The sequence below is a fragment of the Protopterus annectens genome, chromosome 2.part0 (assembly GCF_019279795.1).
Source record: "Protopterus annectens isolate FY-2018-M chromosome 2.part0, PAN1.0, whole genome shotgun sequence".
NCBI classification, from domain to species: domain Eukaryota; kingdom Metazoa; phylum Chordata; order Ceratodontiformes; family Protopteridae; genus Protopterus; species Protopterus annectens.
Genome location: NC_056728.1, coordinates 1411534477 through 1411555105, shown reverse-complemented (window position 1 = coordinate 1411555105; position 20629 = coordinate 1411534477). Strand labels below are relative to the sequence as shown.

Sequence of the window (20629 nt, the reverse complement as noted above, 5' to 3'; positions counted from 1 at the left end):
CACATTTCCCAACTTTTAGTTGTTACACTCACTACCAAATGCTTTACAGCAAGTCTCAAATACATATAACAAAATGGTTGCAGTTTTTTTCTTGCCAGAACGAATAAAAGCCTTTCATCAGTGAAGCTACAGCTTTCAGCAATGAAAAGCACTGAAATTGTTGCTGTATTTGTAGCAGTCACAATACTTCCCTAAATTAGTTTGCTTTTCCTGCACAGACTCTGTTAGTGTTCACTCTTTGAAACTCAAAAGTTAACAATTTGAAAAAAATTCACCAGAAAACAAAGCAAACACTTGGCATTCCTGCAAGCTTTGTTGCCATGCAAGGATCAAACCCCAAAAATGAGCTAAACTATCCATGTTCAACTAGCAGTATGAGCATTTACAACCAAGGACCATAACGAAGCTGTAGTTACACAAAGTGGACAGGCAAGGACCATAATGAAGCTGTAGTTACAAAAAGAGGACAGGCAAGTGAGGAAATAAACCACATGGCTGGGAGTGCCTTCCTCATAACTCCTGTGCACACCAATTTGAATGACTTCAGATGTCAGATCTTCAAAGAAAAAGTAGGGCTTAAAGGAGAAAAACTCAACAAGCAGCATATATGATGCAGGCGGCACAGCTGTGCTTCACTCTACAACTCTTCTTCCCATCCTGCAAGGCAGTACAATTTGGAGGAGGGAGAGGAGTACTCTTCTCACTAGCAGAACCACCCAGAGTAAGGGCGGTGGTGAGAACAGTACCAGGCATGAAAATGAGGGGGCAATGCCTAGCAGATGATGGTTAGTTATTAGCATCAAGATGAAGAAATCATGGCATTCCCTGCCTTCTGCTGCCAAAGTCTAGAGTTCAGACAAGACATACAGTGGCCAAAGAGGGCGACATAGAGCAGAAATTAAATCAGGTCCTTAACTAACTAGTACAGATATTTTTTTAACTATTACACTAGCTCAACAGGATACTGAATAATCTTTCAATATGTGCTTAAATTTACACTTGCATTAATAAGTGTTTTACAAGAAAGGCAATTTTTGTGATTATGGGTTTGGGTAGATGACTGGAAGGTCATGATTTCTATCTGGCTAACACTGGGACACTCAGTCCTCATGTTGAGGATCAGACAAAATACAACAAAACTAGATCACTTAAAAGCAATCCTTGTAGCAGTAAGGCTGAAAGTAATCAGGAAGATGCAAGAGTTAGAGCTACATTTAGCTAACAAGATTCAATGCTGACCTCTAGCCAACAACTAAGTGAAGTTTGCATATATTTTTCCTGTCTCCATGGGGCTCCTCCCACCACTAACTCATCCAAGAAGAGTTGTGGGCAGCAGCACAAATTCTAGAGGGTGCCCATCGGGTTGTATACCCAACCGCTTTGGGCATCAACTGTGATTTGCAGTACATACATGACCATAACAGACTGAGTGCCACATCACTGGCTCTAGGTGATTTGATTATGTTGACTATGCCACAAAAAGAACAAAAAAAAAAAAAAAAGACATCCATATTTGCTGGTAGTAAACGGGTCCTCAACCCAAATGAATGCAGAATAAGCATACCAGTGCCAGTGCATCCACCTTGTTCTTGTACAGTGACACTAGTATGTCAATGTACAAGAACAAAAGGAGATAACTGAGGGTAGCAGAGAGGTATCAAACTCTTGTTACAGTGCATGAAAGCTCTGGAGTAGGCAAATGATAAAGGGATACAAACGGTGTAGTAAAAAGACTGGTGATGTGCAGTTTGGACTCGCATCAGGATGCAACAGCACCAACCTGATGTTTGCAGACAGAGATGGTTAAGAGGAAGCTAGAGACGAGGAAAGTTTAACTGGGCATTACTTGACTTAGAGAAAGCAAATGACAAGTTTTCAAGGAAGCTGATTTGGGCAGTCCTCGGATGGTTCAAAGTCCCCAAAACACGGATAAAATTAGCGCAAGCTACATACAAGAAACTAATGACAAGTACGGTCGCAAAGAGGGGTCCTCAGTGTGACTGCTTCAGGATTCAGTTCTATGTCCACTGCTGTTCATACTGGTGATGGACTGCATTAACAAAAAAGTCAGCTGGGACAAATCGACCATGTGTTATATGTAGGCTCTGAACAAGGATTTCCGCAATAATAGGGGAATGCAATGTAAACCTGAAGACAGGATGAAAATGGGAAAATGGAGTACAGATGAGACGGCTGCAATGGCAGCAAATGGAGTAAATCAGAAGTGAAAAAAATTGTGGAAAAGGTTAGCAGCTCCAATTATAAGGGAGGGTTGGTTGAGCAGAAGGGAAGCCTGAATGAGGTGGTCAGAGCTAGAATCAGAGTAGATGCAAAAAAATGAAGGCAAAGCGGTTGACAGGATGCACAGTGGAAGGAGAAGTAGAAATTATGAGGACACCACAGCTGAATCCTAAGCAGCTCCAACTGCAAAGAAGGTCACAGAGAACAGATTACATTGGTTTGGGCACGTGCAGGAAAGCAGACAACCATCTGATGAAGATTTGAGACCGGCAGGAAGGAGGCAAGAGGAAATGAGTGCATCCAGCAAAGAGATGAATGGACTGTATGAGAAGACATGCAACAGCCAAGCATGACTGAAGTTAGTGGCACTGTGGAGAGAGAGAGAAACAGACAGACAAAGACATGGCAACAGTTAACTGACACCCCAACGCACTGTAGAAAAATGGGAAAAAAAGGGTATGATGATAATTAGCTAGAGTTTCTCTGACCCACAGTCTTTTTGGTAATGAAACATGGAAATATTTTAGGTGCCAAAGAAGGCACCATATTCAATGGCAGAACTAAATAAAACAGGACTAACTTATCTGGTTCTTTAAGGCAGTGGTCCCCAACCATCGGGTCGCAGATCTGTACAGGGCCGTCAAGTTGAGTGAAATGAAAAACTGAGTGTGTGCATGTATGTGCGTGTTAATGTGTCTGTCTGCATGTGCAAGTAAATGCATGCATGAAAGCAGAATGTGTGTGAAAGATGAGACTGTGTGCAAGAATGATCAGAGAAATTGAGTGAGTTATTTTACGCTCATTAAGCAACGTTTTTGCTGTTTAGCAAGTGTAAAAACGGAAAAAAGTGTGTATGTTTGTCTGCGTGTGAGTGAATGTGCACATGAAAGCAAGAGACTGTGTGTGTGAGAGAGAGAGAGACGCACACAGATAGAGTGAGAATGAGAGAATGACTTTGTGCGAATCAATGCAAGAGACTGTGTGCGCACAACAGAGAGAGAGAAAGATTGTGTGTGCGAGTGATCATGATCCCTGGCAGCTGCAGCAATGAGGTTTGCGTACCTCTCCCATATCACTCAACCTCTTGCACAATAAATCTGGACAGCACCTTTCAACCTGTTAGAGCAAAAAATCTGGACAAAGCCACAAATCATGGGGGACAAATGACCAAAAATAGGGACATTTTTTTTAAATATTACTCTTACAAACCTAGAAAGTTGATATAAAAACAGGTTTTGCATTAGCACGATTTTTTCTGAAGGATATGAAGTCTGAAATTCAACTGCCTGCCATTATTTACTGACTTCACTCAAAGTTTTGCCAGGGATTTGTCAGAAAACCACAATTTTATGAGAGATAAAAAATGAGGCCAAAATCTGGACATTCTGCAAAAATCTGTACAGTTGAGAGGGTTGCTGGACACAGCAAAATTAAAGCGACAGATTTAAGTATTGCTCTTACAAACTTAGAAAGTCAATAAGGTTGCCATTAGGTTCACGTACCTTTCAACAACAGTAGATCAGTGTTATGCGGTTAAGCAAAATGTACTCCAATTGTCTTTTTATTGTACTTTGGAGCTTTTCTTCCCAGGTCTTGACAGAAAATGGACTTCTAGTCCAGTTGGGCCTCCCCGGTAAACAAATGTCAAATAAATAATTACTATGCACTTTATTATGTATTCATGATGGCCGGACGGTGGAAAATTTTGTTACATGAAACCGTCCCAAGAAAGGCTGGAGACCGCTGCTTTAAGGGATATCACAAAGGATACTATTCAAAAACACACATTTTCTAAGCATGACAAAGATGTGGTTGTCAAAGAGTTTGTTAAATGAAATTGATATACTTACCATAACAGAAGGTTGCTGTCCCTTACGCATCAGTCTCAACTGATTGGATTATCTACCTCACAGAAGATCTGAACCAGCAACTTTTCCCCACAAGTGCACTACAAGAACTCCAGCCCTCACTATTCCATAAGTAAGGAATAATCCACATACCGAGCTTGCCATAGTGAATACATGCATGTACATACACACAGTCAAAAAAGGAAACAAACAACAACAAAAAAAAAAAAAAAAACACGAAAGGAAACTGATAAAAGATCAAAGGCTTAAGCTAAGGCACATCTGACGCATCCTGCACGAGTTAAAGTAAGAGGAGACCTTTTGTAAGGGGGAAGGAGGGTGGGATGTCGACATAATACAAGGTCAGTACAGTTGTGTAAGTTGCACTTAACAGATGTTAAAATTTCTCACTGCAGCAGTAGTGCTTAGGCTACATGAGTTGTATCTTGCACAACACACAAACCACCACCAGCCAGCTTCAAAAAACTTCTGCATCTCTTCCACATCTTCACTCAGATGGCTGACTAGACAGTCGTGTGGGAGGAAAAAGCAATTTAAATGCAGCTATCTTCAAGAATTTATTGCCCATAAGCAAAGGATCAGCATTTTCATGCTGAAATTTAGATATACTACCATTAAAATGTTTACAGCCCAAAATGCAACTATATACAAAAGAAGCAGGATGGAAGTCGTGCAAGGTTACTGACCAGAGTATGGTATTGCTCTCATACAGACAGCAGTGAAGTATTTTCTAATTTTTGGTCCAAACCTCGCCCCCGGCACCTATGTCTCTCCCTAGGGAACAGAGGATTCACACTCATTCCTCAAGAGGACCACCACACAAATGACTTGCTAGATCCCAGTATCCTTCTCCAGCCCACATGGCTGCATGCCATATTCTCTTCAGTAGATTCCCATTTTTCCTCCCTCACACCAGGCAAAGCAAGTCGACAGCAGTCACTCACTCCCACACTACTATCCAGTTGTACACCAAAGGGATGTGTGGCAACTCATTATATATATATACACACACATACATACACACACACACTCATAGGTATATATATATATATATATATATATATATATATATATATATATAAAAATACATCTGGGACACTTACACAAAACTTTCCCAAATTACAAACACCTACCCCATCATGCAAGCATGAGCTTAAAACACACAAAAATATGGATATTAAAGTGGATGAATGACAGCATTTGTAGTAACCAACCTTCCACAAAACTAGAGACAATCCACAGCTTGGCAACAAACCTAAGTAATATAGTACATGGAACACAATTTCACTGAAACTAGGGGGAAGAACACTAAGCAGCTTTCCTTACTTGCAGCACTCTTGCCTCATGCCACAGGCATAATCAGCCCCTAGAGAACCACGATGGGAAGCTATAATACACCCTGTGCTACCACTAGCAAAAAGCTAAGCACTTTGCTCTGCAACTCTTAACCACTTTTTATATATGTGACAGCACAGTGCATTACAGCTTTTACAGCCTTTAAAAGACCAGTTTCTGGCTACAGCTCTCTGCCCCCCCCCCCAAATTATACATCAGAGTAGCTAAAAGGTCAAAGGGGGTAGAGAAACACATTTCACGTAAGAGTTTGCAAGAGTGGCTAACTGCTTAACTGCACACACATCATTCTGATAAAATCAGCAAACGGTTCAAATCACTGCCTCATGGACTAGCAGGGTGCCAACTAGATGCAGTCAGTAAGAATTCCAGCCTGAACAGCATCTACCACAGTCAGCAATCCTGGTTCACAGCGAAGTATTCCAAAGCAAGTTAAACTACGAACACTTGAACCAAAAAACATCTAAAACTGCTGGAAATTTTTTTCCAGCGTTCTAACTTCTTGGGTGCACTGGTGTCATTAATTTAAACAAAAAATATTCACCCCCCCAACTAAAAAAAGTTAAATTTAAGAGCCAATACGCATAAAACTTAACTGTTATATTCCATATAATTGAAGATGACACCACCTGGAATCAGTGATTCTCTTGAACAGGTTTGGTTCCAATTTTCTAATACAATTCTTTTTATGGCCACATTGGTTAAAACCAGTCTCAGCTACTGATCATTACTCAGTCTTAAAAAAAGCCTACACAAGGACGTTACCTTTTGAGATAGTTAGAAAATGTTAGTATTCTACCACCAAAAGTACATTTTAGGGTATGCCCACCACATTTCCATTCCCCAAGCAAACCAACCCTGCCAACATTGCTTTACTACCTATCCCATTTTGGATAGAGTCCAAAAGGATATTTTAACAAAATACTCACACTCAAAGATTGAAGTTATGCCAAGTTTTACAAATTCATTGTAGAGAAATTTCTTTATTCCATTTCTCCATATTGGAAAAAAAATTATTCAGTGTAGCCCCCCTCCCCATTAAAATTGTTGTTTTTTTTCAAAATTCTGCTGGGAAAACAAAAGTAGTTTCTTATGTTTATTTTCAGCTGCTAAAACAAACATGACTGAATTATTTAATAATTCATCCACTGGGTTTACTTCTAGTGTATTATCAGAAGCCACAACTTCCCAATTGTCGTTTAATAAAAATTCTTTTGAAGTAATGTTAACACATATCCAAACTTCTAATGGAGTATTTTTCCAGATAAATAAATACACAGATTACATTTACCAAATTTATAACATTTTGAATGGCCAATATGTGAATGTCTGTGGGTGGATTAGCTTGAACAATATCCGTAAAGCAAAAAACTCAATGACTACACTACTAAAATTTTTCAAAGATTTTGCAAAGTAAAATAGTAATAAAGGACTGGCGCGATATTAACTCTGCACCCACCTTCCATACTTGGACTCCACTGTCGCAATACATCCTTAGTGAGCCCCCAGACCATTTTCATAGGTTGGTACTAGGCTATTGGCCCTAGGGCCTATATAAGCCTAGCCAAAGGTACCCTGGCTTTTGCCACCCAAGAAAATGATTTTCCTGTGCCACTGTCGAGCAGAGCCACAGAAGTGATCCCCGGGGTGAATTTCCTATCTCCCATCCAATCATCAAGATTTTTCTTGAACAGTGCTAATGAGGAGCTTTGTTTGATATAGATAGGTAGTTTGTTTCAGAGTATGGGAAGTCTATGGGACAGGAATCTATCCCTCCAGCATGTTCCGTTTATTGTGGTGACGAGTTTAAGTCCCTAGAGCGTGTAGCTAGTAGGGATTGGGATTTCTTTAAGTGGAGCATGTCTAAAAGTTCTGGGTTTGACATAGCTTTGTGTGTTGGGCAGAGATCGCCTCTGAGTAGGCGATATGCAATGGAGTAAAGCTGCAGTTTTTTGAGACTGTCTGCATAGGGCATCTCTTTGAGGCCGGTAATCCTCTTTGTGAGGTATTTCTGTGGCCTTTCCAGTTGTTGTAGATGTCTTGTGAGGTGAGGTACATACCAAAAGGGGCATTGTACTCTATAATGGGTCTAAAGAGTGACAAGTAGAGGGGAACAATGACCTCTTTTTTCCTTGATGAGAAACCTTTTGTGATGAGGTGTGCCACATAAAAGGATTTCCTGACTACTGTGGCGATGTGATTATCAAAGGAGAGACTACTGTCCACCTGTGTCCCAAGGTCTCTTATCACACTTTAGGTGTTAAGTAGACTACCACCTATGTGGTAGTTCATGGGTACTGAGTTTTTACCAAAAGGAATTACAATGCACTTTTTGGCATTGAGCTTGAGGCCATGGCTTTGACACCAGGCATCTGTCTCAGCAAGGCCCTTTTGTAGGATGTCCACATCTTTTGGAGTTTTGATTATGGCTCCTAGTTTGCAGTCATCTGCGAACTTGGTTAGCCAAAGACCTTCTGTGTTGGCCTGTACTTCAGAGAAGTAGATACCAAACAGGAGAGGACCCAGGACTGAACCCTGTGGTCTGAAGCTGGATTTGGAGTCTGCTACTTTCACAGTGTGGGTTCGGTCAGTGAGCCAGTTGGCAACCCATCTTGTGACATAAGGATTTATACTTAGTTTACTGAGTTTATCTATAATTCCAGAGTGGGGGGTGGTGTCAAAAGCCTTGGCGAGATCTAGATAGGCTGTGTGAACCCACCTTACCCTCATCTATGGCTTTGGTGACTGCTTCAAAGAAGTCTATCAGGTTTAGGAGACATGATCTGCCTTTTACAAACCTGAACTGGGTGGGGTCCTGAGTTTGGAGATTACCAATGTCATTGTTTATAAATTCCATGATGATACGCTCCATAGCCTTGCAGACCAGGCTCGTTAGGCTAATGGGGCAGTAGTTTCCGCAGTCTGTGGTGGCTCCCCCTTTGTGGACTGGGATAACTGTTGCTGTGCGCCATTCGGTGGGCACACAGCCTGAGGTAAGGCTATGATTGAACATGGTACTTAGGTGGGGTGCCAGTTCGTTCTGTAGTTCATGTAGAACACAGCCTAGGATGTCGTCAGGTCCCATGGATGCTGTGTTCTTGGCTTTGGATAGTGTGTTTTTTTACCTGTGCAGCCGTGATTACAGGAATTTTGCATTCTTCTGGTACAGAGATGGGCCCGTTAGGGGATGACAGAGGGGTAAAGTTAGCACTGAACCTATCTGCCAGGATGTTGGCAATATCCGTTGGTTCTGTATATTTAGTGCCATTGTGCTGTAACTCAGAGCAGATCTGAGTGTTGCCATTGAGATTCTTGACATAGCTACAGAATGCTTTGTGGTTGTCTTTAGAGTCAGTAGCGATTTTGTTTTCATAACTAGCTTTGGAGGATTTTATGAGGGATCTCGGCTTTTTACTGAACTGACCAGGGAGTTTCTCCAATCATGGGATTTTACTCTTTTTTTGCAACAGTTTCTTTCTTCTGTTGTAGAGTTATGGCAGGGGACCACCAGATTGGCTTCCTTTTTTTGGAGGATAGCATCTTGGTTCTGTTAGGGATTGCACGATCCATGCACTCATGTAAGTGCTTATAAAGTGCATTTGTGTAGGAGTCAGCAGTCATACTTCTATTGTCCGCCAGCATGGGTGTTGTGAAATTTGCCACTTCTGTCTTAAGAAGCGTGAAGTTGGCTTTGGAGAAATGTTTTACTGTGGTTTCCCTAATGGGGGGTGCGGGAGGGATGTGGATGTCTAGGGTGATTAGCTTATGGTCGGATCTGACCAACGAGGAATTGACCCCTGGTGTGGAGCACCGGTTGCCCATGTTGGTAAATAACCAGGCCTAGGATATTGCTGCCCCTGGTGGGGGTGTGGATAAGTTGATCCATGGCACTGGAATTTATGAATTCCAGAAAACGTTGAGCACAAGAGTTGGTACACGAGTAGTTTTCCCAGTTAATGGTAGGGTAGTTGAAATCGCCCATTATTAGGGTGTTAGGTTGTACCCTAATATTTTCCAGTGTATTAAGAAATGAGGAGTGAGAATCCTGGGGCATGGTGGGGGATCTGTAGCAAGCTACAATTTGGATTGCGGTCTTGCCCAGAGTTAGTTGCACTTGGATAATCTCGGATGCATTATGCTGAGCAACTAGCCTGGAGGTGTGGATAGCCTTAATGAATATGGACACGCCTCCACCTTTAGTGTTTCGGTCTAGGTTAGGTGGAAATGTACATTTCTTTCAGACTTTAAATTCACCACAAACAAGGTGGTGGAACCAAAACGCTTTATATGATGGTCAGAGTACAATTTTGAGTTTCAAAAGACTGTTTGGCAAATAACTTATTTTTCCACCACTTTTCCATATTCACTGTGTGAGTATACGCTTCCTCATATATGTTCATAGGTAGATACTAGGCTATCTGCCCTAGGGCATTTATAAGCGGAGCCAGAGTGTATTTGGCTTCCGCCTCCCTATTAGATTAGCCTACTGTGCCTCTGTAAAGTAGGTCACAGAAGGTACCCTTTTAAGATTAATTTACTGTGCCCCTGTCTAGCAGGGACACAGGAGAGATCCCAGGGGTGAATTTGCGATTTCCCATCCACGCGTCCAAATTTCGCTTGAAGAGGGTCAGCGAGGTTCTATGTCCAACATGAATTGGGATTCTATTCCAGAGTGAGGGGAGCCTCTGGGAAATGAATCTGTCCCTCCAGCATGTCCTATTTATTTTTGTGCTGAGGTTTAGGTCCCTGGAGCGAGTATCTCTAAGGGACTTGGATTTTTTGAGGTGGAGCATGTCCATTAATTCTGGGTTTGACATGGCTTTGTATGTCAGGCATAGATCGCCTCTGAGTAGGCGGTAAGCAACTGAGTAGAGCTGGAGTTTCTTTAGTCGAGCTGCATAGGACATCTGTTTGTAGCCCATGATCCTCTTGGTGAGGTACTTTTGGGGTCTCTCCAGTTGCTGCAGGTGTCGGGTAAGGTACATCCCAAAAGGGGCATTGTATTCAATTATGGGCCTAATGAGTGACGAGTAGAGGGGCACAATGACCTCTCGATCTAGATGCGAACCCTTTCGTGATAAGGTGGGCTATATAGAAGGTCTTTCTAACCACTTTGGCAACGTGATTATCAAAGGAGAGATTACTATCTACGTTGGTCCCCAAATCTCCAATTACTTCTTCCATACTTAATACTTAATGGATTACCACCTATGTGGTAATTTGTGGGCACCTTGTTTTTCCCAAAGGGGATGACTATGCACTTTTTAGCATTTAGCTTGAGGCCGTGGCTCTGGCACCAAGCATCCATCTCTGTGAGACTCTTTTGGAGGATGCTTGTGTCAGCTGGAGATTTGATTATGGCCCCCAGTTTACAGTCATCTGCGAACTTTGTCAGCCATAATCCCCCCGTGTTAGCCTGAACCTCAGAGAAGTATATACCGAACAAGAGGGGTCCCAGAACTGAGCCCTGTGGGACGCCACTTGTAACTGGTTTGAATTTGGACATGGCACCTGCGATTCTGACCATGTGGGTTCTATCTCTGAGCCAGTTTGCAACCCATCTTGTGATATAGGGGTTATTTAAGCTGGTAAGCTTATTTATGATGCCCGAGTGGGGTATTTTGTCAAAGGCTTTTGCGAGGTCCAGGTAGGCTGTGTGGACCACCTTGCCCTCATCTATGGCTTTGGTAACTGTTTCAAAGAAATCAACTAGGTTTAAGAGGCAAGATCCGCCCTTAAAGCCGAATTGGGTAGGGTCCAGTGTCTGGAGGCTCCCAATGTCTTTGTTTATGAGTTCCATGATAATACGCTCCATAGCTTTACAAACCAGACTAGTCAGGCTTATGGGGCGATAGTTTCCGGGGTCCGTTGTGGCATCACCTTTGTGGAGTGGGACCACTGTAGCTGTATGCCATTCTTTGGGTACATATCCTGTAGTAAGGCTAAATTTAAACGCCATTCTTTGGGTACATATCCTGTAGTAAGGCTAAATTTAAACATTGACTTAATGTGAGGGTTCAGTTCTACAGCCTGGGACACCGTCCGGTCCCATAGATGCTGTGTTTTTTGCTTTGGAGAAGGCAGCTTTCACCTGTGCATCTGTGATGTCAGGGAGGTTACATTCAGTTGGGATAGGCGTTTGCTCCTTTGGGGGAGGGAGTTTGCGCTGAATCTCTCTGTCAGGATGTTGGCTATGTCTGTAGGTTCGGTATATTTTGTACCATTATGCAACAATTCAGAGCATATCTGGGAGTTTCCACCCATGTTTCTGACCTAACTAAAGAAGGCCTTGTGATTATCTTTAGTGTCTAGGGCAATTTTTCTTTCGAAAATGGCCTTTGATGATTTTTATGAGGGATCGAAGTTTCTTGCTAATACTGATCAGAGATGCCTTCCCTTTTTGGGATTTTGCTCTGTCATGTAGTAGCTTCCTCCTTCTGTTGTATAGCTTATTTATGGCCGGGGTCCACCAGACCAGTCTCCTGTTTTGGAGGAGTGAGTCTTGGTTTTATTTGGGATAGCACGATCCATGCATTCCTGCAGGTGCTCATAGAATGCATTTGTAAAGGATTCTGCGGATTGGGCTGTATTATCCTCTGGCCCAGGGGGGCTTTGAAGGATTCCACCTCAGTCTTGAGAAGTGCAAAGTTGGCTTTTGAGAAATTCTTTACAGTGATTTCCTTGGCTGGGGGTAGGGACGGGATATGGATGTCTAGGGAAATTTGTTTATGGTCTGATCTTACCAATGAGTGGTTTACCTCTGGTGTGGAACATAGAGTCCCCATGTTGGCGATGACCAGGTCCAATATGTTGTTCCCACTTGTGGGAGTGGTTTCCGATACAGTTTTACAAGATTTGATATGTGAAAAATTAATAATTCAGGCTATTAAAGGTCAGAAAGTGTCCAGCAAGCCAAACTGCCTCCTGAATTTTAACAAACTTACACTGAAAATATGGCTCTTATCCAAGCCAGTTCCACTGTTTCACCAAGTGGCCTACTAAATTAACTCTACTTCTAAAACTCAGAGTAACAATTACCACAGTGAAATATCACCTCATCGAGTAACACACTCCAAAACTTGTGTGTTGAGGAGCCCCCCACTGTCTCACATCACACTTCTGCTACTACAGATTAAATTTCAAGAGTTAACCTTTGTTGGAGTTGTGCAAATCCATACTGTGAGAATCAAACTATTTCTTCAGTAAGGAACCTGGTAACATAACTCAATTAACACAAAGATTCACTGAGGAAAACTCAAAAGTGACACCCTTTAAGATATGGGCACTTACCGAAGACCCACAGATCTGCAAACCTTTGCATATTTCTGCAATTCCAGAATGGCTTACTCCTAGAACCATTTAAACAATGGAAATCAACAAGGAGTAAAATAAATTCTCCAGGGAAATACACCACCTGGACTATAGGTACATTACATGTTGAGAGATTTAGAAGTGTTGGTAGTCAAGTTATGTGATGATACAGTTGTGGAGTCAAAAATGTATATAGTATGTGGGTTAGTGCTATTTAGCATTCTCTTAGAATAAATTAAGTATTCTACCTCACAAATGTGTTAAACGGCTTAGTTCACAGTGCTGCACTACTAAAATACAGTCCCCATTAAAAAAAAATAAAAATCAGAAACCTTCAAATTTTTGTAGCAGAACTTCCTGCACCTTGCAATAATTACTTCAGTTAAATTTCAGTCAATGCACTGATTCAAATAGATGGAAAAATTTCAATTGCTGTCCACAAATTAGACTACAATGCACAGCTAACCACATAGTGAGAGTTAATAATGCAACATTTTAACTTGATCTGTAAAAAGCTGTTAAGTGAATTTCCTTCTCGATTCAAACTGTGCCTGATTTTTTTTCACTTTTGTTCTCTGCATGTGTATTAAGGGTTTCCTAAGCTGTGACGAAAAAGCTCTTAAGGGAAAATTCAACACCTATTTGTACAGGTAAGCTCTCGTCAATCCAGCTGCAGTGACATCAGTACAGAATTCAAAAGGTCTTGGTTCGGAACCTCAAATGAGAGCTAATGCTTTCTTTCAACTTTTATGCAACAATGCAATAAATTTACCATTAAAATGGCACTGAAATTGTAAATTGAACAGTAAATAAGTAAAAGGGGTAGATATATAATCAATAACTGAACAGGGCATTACAATTTAAAGAAGTGAAAAGGGGAGCCCCCACCATTCACAATGTACATCTGTGCTCCACCATGCACACACTGCAGGTAATACTCTGTGAATATCAATGCAAGGATTAAACAAAAAGATGGTACAATGGTCAAAAGTTAGATGACCTTATGAAATAAGCAACAGTAGCTACTACTAGCAGAAAGATGTGTTTGCAGTTTCCTGTTAGCTAGTTAAGAGAACCCAGCCCTCAAGACACTGTTGGGATGATACTTGACAGAGTACCATGTAATGACTTCGTAGTTATGCTAGAAATTCAACTGGAGAATGTGATGGAGGCATACCTGGAGGACCATGGCTGGAAAGTGAGACAGAACTGCCTGACCCAAATTAGTTATTGGCTACACAGACTTGGCTACCATGCTAATTACATTCTGAAACAAATATCATATTTCGCAAACAAGGATGTTCATAAGTGCACCTAGCAGGAAAACAGAACAAAAGTCACAAATTATTTTGTAATTGTGTCATCAGACCCAAAAAGCAGTTACGTTCTGGACATTAAGATAAAAGCTGAGCTAAATCCAACTCGTGGTGAGCTGGGTCGGATGGATAAGTTCACAGGTTATTACTAAGCCTACACTCAGAGATCAAAGATCAATATCACCACATACTGGTGGGGGGATAAAACTGTCACCAGTTAGAAGCCAGGAGCCCTAATCCAGAAATGGGGGACACTCTGTTAGACACCAGTCAAAGGGTTATTTGCCTTACCACTGGTTCTGTTTAGGTGAAGGACTTCAAAGTTTATGGGGTCATTCAGATCCTAGGCAAGGCAGAGTAAATTAATAGGATTTAAAGTCTAACAAAGCAGCCGAAGACACAAAACCTTGAAAACTTCTTGGCGAGACTACCTCAAAATTATTTTCCTATTAGCTTTTAAAGAGAAAGCATATAATTTATTGCAGTCGTTTTTGCCATCAGATAATTTTGCTACTGAGTGTACATAATGTGATGTAATCACTGGGCCTCCATTGAAAAGGGGTACTATGGCTCAGCTGAAACTTCCCAGTTAAGAAATGCTATGTTTGTCTTTTCGGCTTTTCCCGGTTAGGGGTCACCACAGCGGAACTCCGGTCCGCTAATGATTGGCAGTAGATTTTTTTATGGTGCCGAGCTGCCAGCCCGACGCCCAGCCTTTTAGCGAAGAAACGCCCATTCACGCATGTCTTTCGGAGGCCACTCGACCGCGGGGAGGACATGCTGACTCCACACAGAAGGCACCATAAACGAATCAAATCAATAAAATAAATGGGGGTGGGGGACAAAGCAGAACTTCCATGTTAACAAATAGAAAAAATAAATAAATAACACAAAGACTGAAGAACAAAATGAGAGTAAATGTCTTTGGATCTTGAGAAAGCACCATAAAGGATCTCGTGTAAGGTATATGAATTTTTAACAATAAAAATAATGTGGTAGTCGAGAGGGAGTTTGTAGTTGGAGTATTATCTGCAGCATGCAGAGGTTATGGTAGGTTTATCAGAATGAAACTATACTACACTACTTACTGCTGACAGTAAACCCACGATCAACACATTTGTATGGTCCATCCCTTAGAGAATCTCAGTATCACAGCATAATTTTAACAAGCGACTCAAATTTGAAATTAGCAGCAAACTTGGTTTAACTTTAGTCCCTTGTTACTGCCTTTCATGGCACAGAAGTATATGCCATAAAAGCAGCTTGGGACTTGGCCCTGCAGGGCACTGCTAATGAATGCTTCCTCTCTAGATGAGATATCTCATTACATAGAATGACCATCACAGCCGGCTTTAGGCACCAGCGTACTCTGTGGTCTCTGGGGGCAACCTGTTCTTGGGGGAGGGGGCCCCCCCCAACCACATCAAGTTATCTTACCCTGACATTTTATACTTATCTATCAAACCAACAAAAGCTAGTACAAAAAGCCAGTACAGCAATCTTATGTACTTAATAAACCAGCTGGGTAATAACTTGCATTAATAACTCCCTTAAAATTCAAAGATTTGGTTATAGTAACAGTTTTATAAAGCAACAGGCTTCACAGTTTCATTAAAAATTTCACCACTGACATAGTGCCCCTGGCTTAAAGCCTGCCAGTTGATATTCACTCCACTAACATAATAACAGAGCCAGCTTTAGGTACTTGCAATACCCGTAGCTGCAAGGGGGCACCCTTAATCATCCCTGACTGTGTGGGGGCCGCACAACAGCTGTTGCTTGTTTGGGAAAAATGTATTAACCTCATGCTTATGGACTTTAACCTGAATAGGTCTGTGATATGACTCACTCAGGGTAAAGCTGACATTGAACATAAGCAAAGTAAACACAGAGATCAGCAGCCCAGTGACTGATCTCAGTGCAAACCTTCGACTAATAAAAGCACTGGCAGAACACCAGATACTGTAACTTTCAACTTTGCAGAAGAATTCAACACAATACCAATAATAGCAGCATAAAGGCTCAAAATCATGAACTCTTAAATTAAACTTTAAGAGTATAACTTCTTACACAACATAAATTTTTTTGGACAAGTTCTGATGTCTGGAATTATCGACTGTCTGTAATCCTGAATGCTTTACAAGTAAATCAAACTTTTTATAAAACACTGTGTAAAATTAGGAAGGTGTGTGAAATCAGGGACAATGGCAGCTTTGTATCAATCTTCACCGAGGTAAATAAAAGTGATCCAAAATGTCACAACACATACATTATTCCTCTCTGTATCAGCAAAAAATGTAACTAACAAGCAATTATATTTCAAAAGTAATGGATAAAATACATCACCGAACATCCAGACACTTAAATCTTCTAAGAGTCTGGGCCCCCCTCCCCAGACTGTATAGGTGGACACGGGGGCTCCCCTAATTATCCTCGACTGTGTGGAGGTCCCACAAAAGCAATTTCTGATTGGGGAAAATGAAGAAGAAAAAAAAAATATTTATACTCTGATTATGCTCCAACTTGAAAAGGGCTGTGATATGACCAGAGCAAAGCTGATAATGTCCTCTGCCCTCAGCTGCACCTGCTGGGATGTATGTGTACAAAAAGCTACTGTAAGTTATGTGAAAGGGTGGTGTATGGTTATTCTTTAATTTTCATCACAGTCAAACCATAGAAGTGTGCATGAGGTTATTATAGCTTGTGTTTGGGCTAAGGACAGCGTGGCCATTTTTTCTTCAACTTTTCTCATAGACCTCAGAGGTGTACAAAGAAGCTTACTATAGCTTGTGCAGGAACAGTGTATTGTCTAGGAGCAACAAAAAAGATGCAATTTGAATCTCTGCGTTCATCCCAATCTAACACCAGAGGGATGGATAGACCGTCTTTTTTATTTTTCGGGGGGGGGGGGGGGGGTGTTAGGAAGACGGGCAGTTCCCAAATAGGACCACACAACTGGCTTATTAGTTTATTGTGAGACACTATTGTGTCATCTTTGAACATAAAGCCTTGGGTACAACCTATGTCTGCCTTGAAAGAAAAAAGACTGAATTTTTCTTACTCATGTTTTTTGTTTACATCACCATTGGACTAAAAGCTAGGAAAATGCTCTAAAATATATCCCAGAACATCTATAACCCTATGGTTTCTTGGGACCCTGGCTTATGTGAGTTATTTCCTACATGACTTTTACTGTGCTTACTTGGTGAGAAAAGGTGATGTCTAGCCGCTGCACTATGGTAGGACAAATAAGTCCAACCCTCAGAAGTCAGGGTGGAAGTGGGGGCTGTAGACTCCGAGGTCAACATTTAAGGTGAGTGCAAGGAGTTGGGATTAACAGTCACTACCTGTTAAAGTAATAACTTCCTAGGACCAACTAACAGACACTGGTGATAAATGCAGCTGCTATATTACAGAAACAAGTCTTCCATGCAATATTAACATGGGGGTGGGTACTCCCTCGGCATCTTAACAAAAAGTAAAAAAAGAGACCCAGACTATAACAGTCTCCAAAGCAAATGCTGGGTGTACAAAGTTGATGGTGCTATGGATAAAGGCTTTCAAATGACCTCAAACAAGTCTAGTAAGTCATCAGGTGATGTGGGACATTGTCCATCCTTAGTTGAAAATCTCATGAACTGACACTGATGTGCAAATCTTTCAAAATATTCTTGTATACAAAACTCCTGCATACTCCCTCTCTCTACTCTATTTCAATATCAAAATCTCTGTATACAGATCAGTACTGTAAGCTTCAACACAATCCTTTCATTCACTCCTTTACATTTATATTTTATATATATATATATATATATATATATATATATATATATATATATATATATATATATATAGATAGGAGCACTACAGAATCCTGAACGCCCAAAATCCTGAACACACACAGGATACCAACACTTACTACATTCCAGTACAGGTACATACAGAAACATATTACTCTTCAACTATATGCAGGGCAAGCCCCCACACACACACACACCTGCTACTTAAATAAATCAACTCAGAGACTGGACTTCACAAAACTAAGTGCAATCTTGGAGTTGACATATTTAAGTAGCAGGGGGGTGGTGGCGGCGCAGGGGGGCTTGCCCCCTGCTTACACTTGTAGAATAGTAATATAGTTTGTGTTTTATTTCTTTCTGTATGTACTTGTGCAGAAAGTATCAGAAAAAAGTAACAAGTCCCACAATCTGCACATCACTACTTCCATTCATAAACATAACCAAGCAAGACAGAAGACACAAGACCACAAGAGAGTCTTGGCAACGTCAATCAATACTTTACCGCAAACCTATGGCATTCAAAATATTCAAAACCTTTTAAGGACCTTGTGCCCTCTGGACATTTCTCTAGTAGTAAAACAGTCACTAAAACACCGTAAATAAGTATTTTACAAGATTGGTGGAAGTGGATAAACATTCTTAAAGTGAAAAGAAGCTTTAAGAGCAGAAAAAAAAACATGCTATGAATGAAGCAAGATGATTTAGCCCCGGAAATTCCATCCTGGAAGCATTCAAATTAGACAGGCAACATCAGAAATACTTTAAAACGCGAAGAGTCAACGACATGCAAACAAAAGTTTAAAGACAGCCACAGCATGTTTTAAACTAGGGTACTAAAAAGGCCAGTAGCAGCACTAAGTTAAGAAAGAACGGGTGACATTCTGAAAGTAAACAGCCAATAAGTGACACCATCTTAAATCTGACTTGTGCGCAACACATGCGATTTATTTATTTATTTTTTGCGTGGTGACACACGTTCTCCGTTAAAGTAACACTGGGGCTGCATGTACAGAAAGAAACTGTTACGGGATTTACTTAATATGTCAACGTATACTACACGGCCAGCTTAATCAACATTCGTATTACTACAGCATAAACTACAATACAATAATTACAAAATACATTTAAACAGGACTAGTCCAACAGTTACAGTTCTAAATATAGTTAGAAAACACTAACTCTACACGAAAAAATACCAAGAAAAGATAAAAAAGCGACTACAGCCCAAGATTAACAAAATAGTCCGCCAACAGCATAATTAAATGTCTCCGAGGGACGGCGCCACTTCCGTGTTTATAAGTTCATCCTTCTTCCCTCCAATTCCTTTACTACTATCGCACAGCTATGTCAGTCAACCTCCCGCCAACGTATCATTGGCTTCTCGAACCTTAACTGCGTTAACGGAACTGATGCAGTAATAGGCTACCATTCGGAATTCGAACGTCCCTAAAAGCTCATTGGACAACTAATGTCTTATATCATACGGACCTGCAATCCGTTTGATCTCTGTGCTTCCGCCATCAAACTACTTTAATGATTAAAATAAACAAACGATACACAATGTTGTGCCACAGGCCATTTCAGGATAGTATGGTTTTATTAAGCCTGATTAATATGCAAGCACACTCTAAATGTCATTAAGTTACCAACCATTTCCTACGTCATCATAAAGCAATCTTCTGTGCCAATATCAGATTTATATTAAATAATATACTATCAAGAAGCAAGCATAGAACATCAGCCTACTATACAAATACGCTTCCTAACATCAGAAACAGTAAACCAGATTCCGGAAACCAATGAAATAACGGAATCCTAAAGCACATTCTGATCATTGAACAGCTGGAGTGAAACCAGTACAGTACGTCAGACAATAATAGCAATCCCACAAAAATGCATTTTCAAGTCAATAAACTATACTAAATAAAAGTTTAATTTGCCAGCAGTCTCAACTAAATAACATATATGTTAGTTCCCAGGTGCACGTCTTCTCTTCTCAGACAGCGTGGCACGAAGACGTAAAAAAGACAACAATATTGTACACTTCCTGGTTCCCCAGTAATTCTCATTTCCTGCAAACGTTCCAAACTGACCAGTGGCAGCTTTACAATAAATTATCTACAACATATGTAATCCTCCCAGTTCAGATCACCCTAAAATATCAGTGTATACAGTTACAGACCAAACACTTAAATTTTCAGTCGTAAAACAGGAAGCGTACAGAACGCCATGCAGGTTGCTATCCAAGGTGATCACTTCCTGATTAGCCGTCCATTATTTCAAGCAGCTGCAAAACAACACACTCTCAGCTGGATTTTCACGACCTGCAACAGTCAGCCAAGCTTGCTCGACCAGATAAGAAAAGTTTAACAAGTTTTTACCTGCTCTAATGAGCAGATCGAGCTGGTTCTCGGGTCCCTCATGCAGATATGTCGCCATGTTTTCCTGGAGCTGCAGCTTCACATTGACTGACAAGGGAAAGGAGACGTTTTACGCAAGCACGCAAAAAGAAATCACTCCGCAGCCCTCAAGAAACCGCTCAATTACTAAATTTCCAACAACAAAGCGATTCTTCCGCATTAAGTCAGACAGGAAATACACTTCCAGAATAGTACAATCGTCGAAAACAGAAAGACTAAAAACAATACAGTGAACACCCAATTACAGAACAGCATTATTACCCGAAACCTGAATACTTTAGATTTTTGTGTAAAGCGCGCCTTGGCAGTTTTAAATGCGG

At 41.0% G+C, this 20629-nt stretch overlaps 1 protein-coding gene across 1 annotated transcript in view; it reads right to left on the bottom strand.

Moving 5' to 3' along the window:
- ELF2 (E74 like ETS transcription factor 2) overlaps nucleotides 1-20426 on the bottom strand; it is a 192892-nt gene extending 172466 nt beyond the window's left edge. The window contains exon 1 of the mRNA XM_044061643.1: nucleotides 20271-20426. Coding sequence (XP_043917578.1) covers nucleotides 20271-20328 — 58 coding nt within the window. The 5' untranslated portion in view covers nucleotides 20329-20426. The remainder of the gene's footprint in view (nucleotides 1-20270) is intronic.
- Nucleotides 20427-20629: the final 203 nt, after the last annotated feature.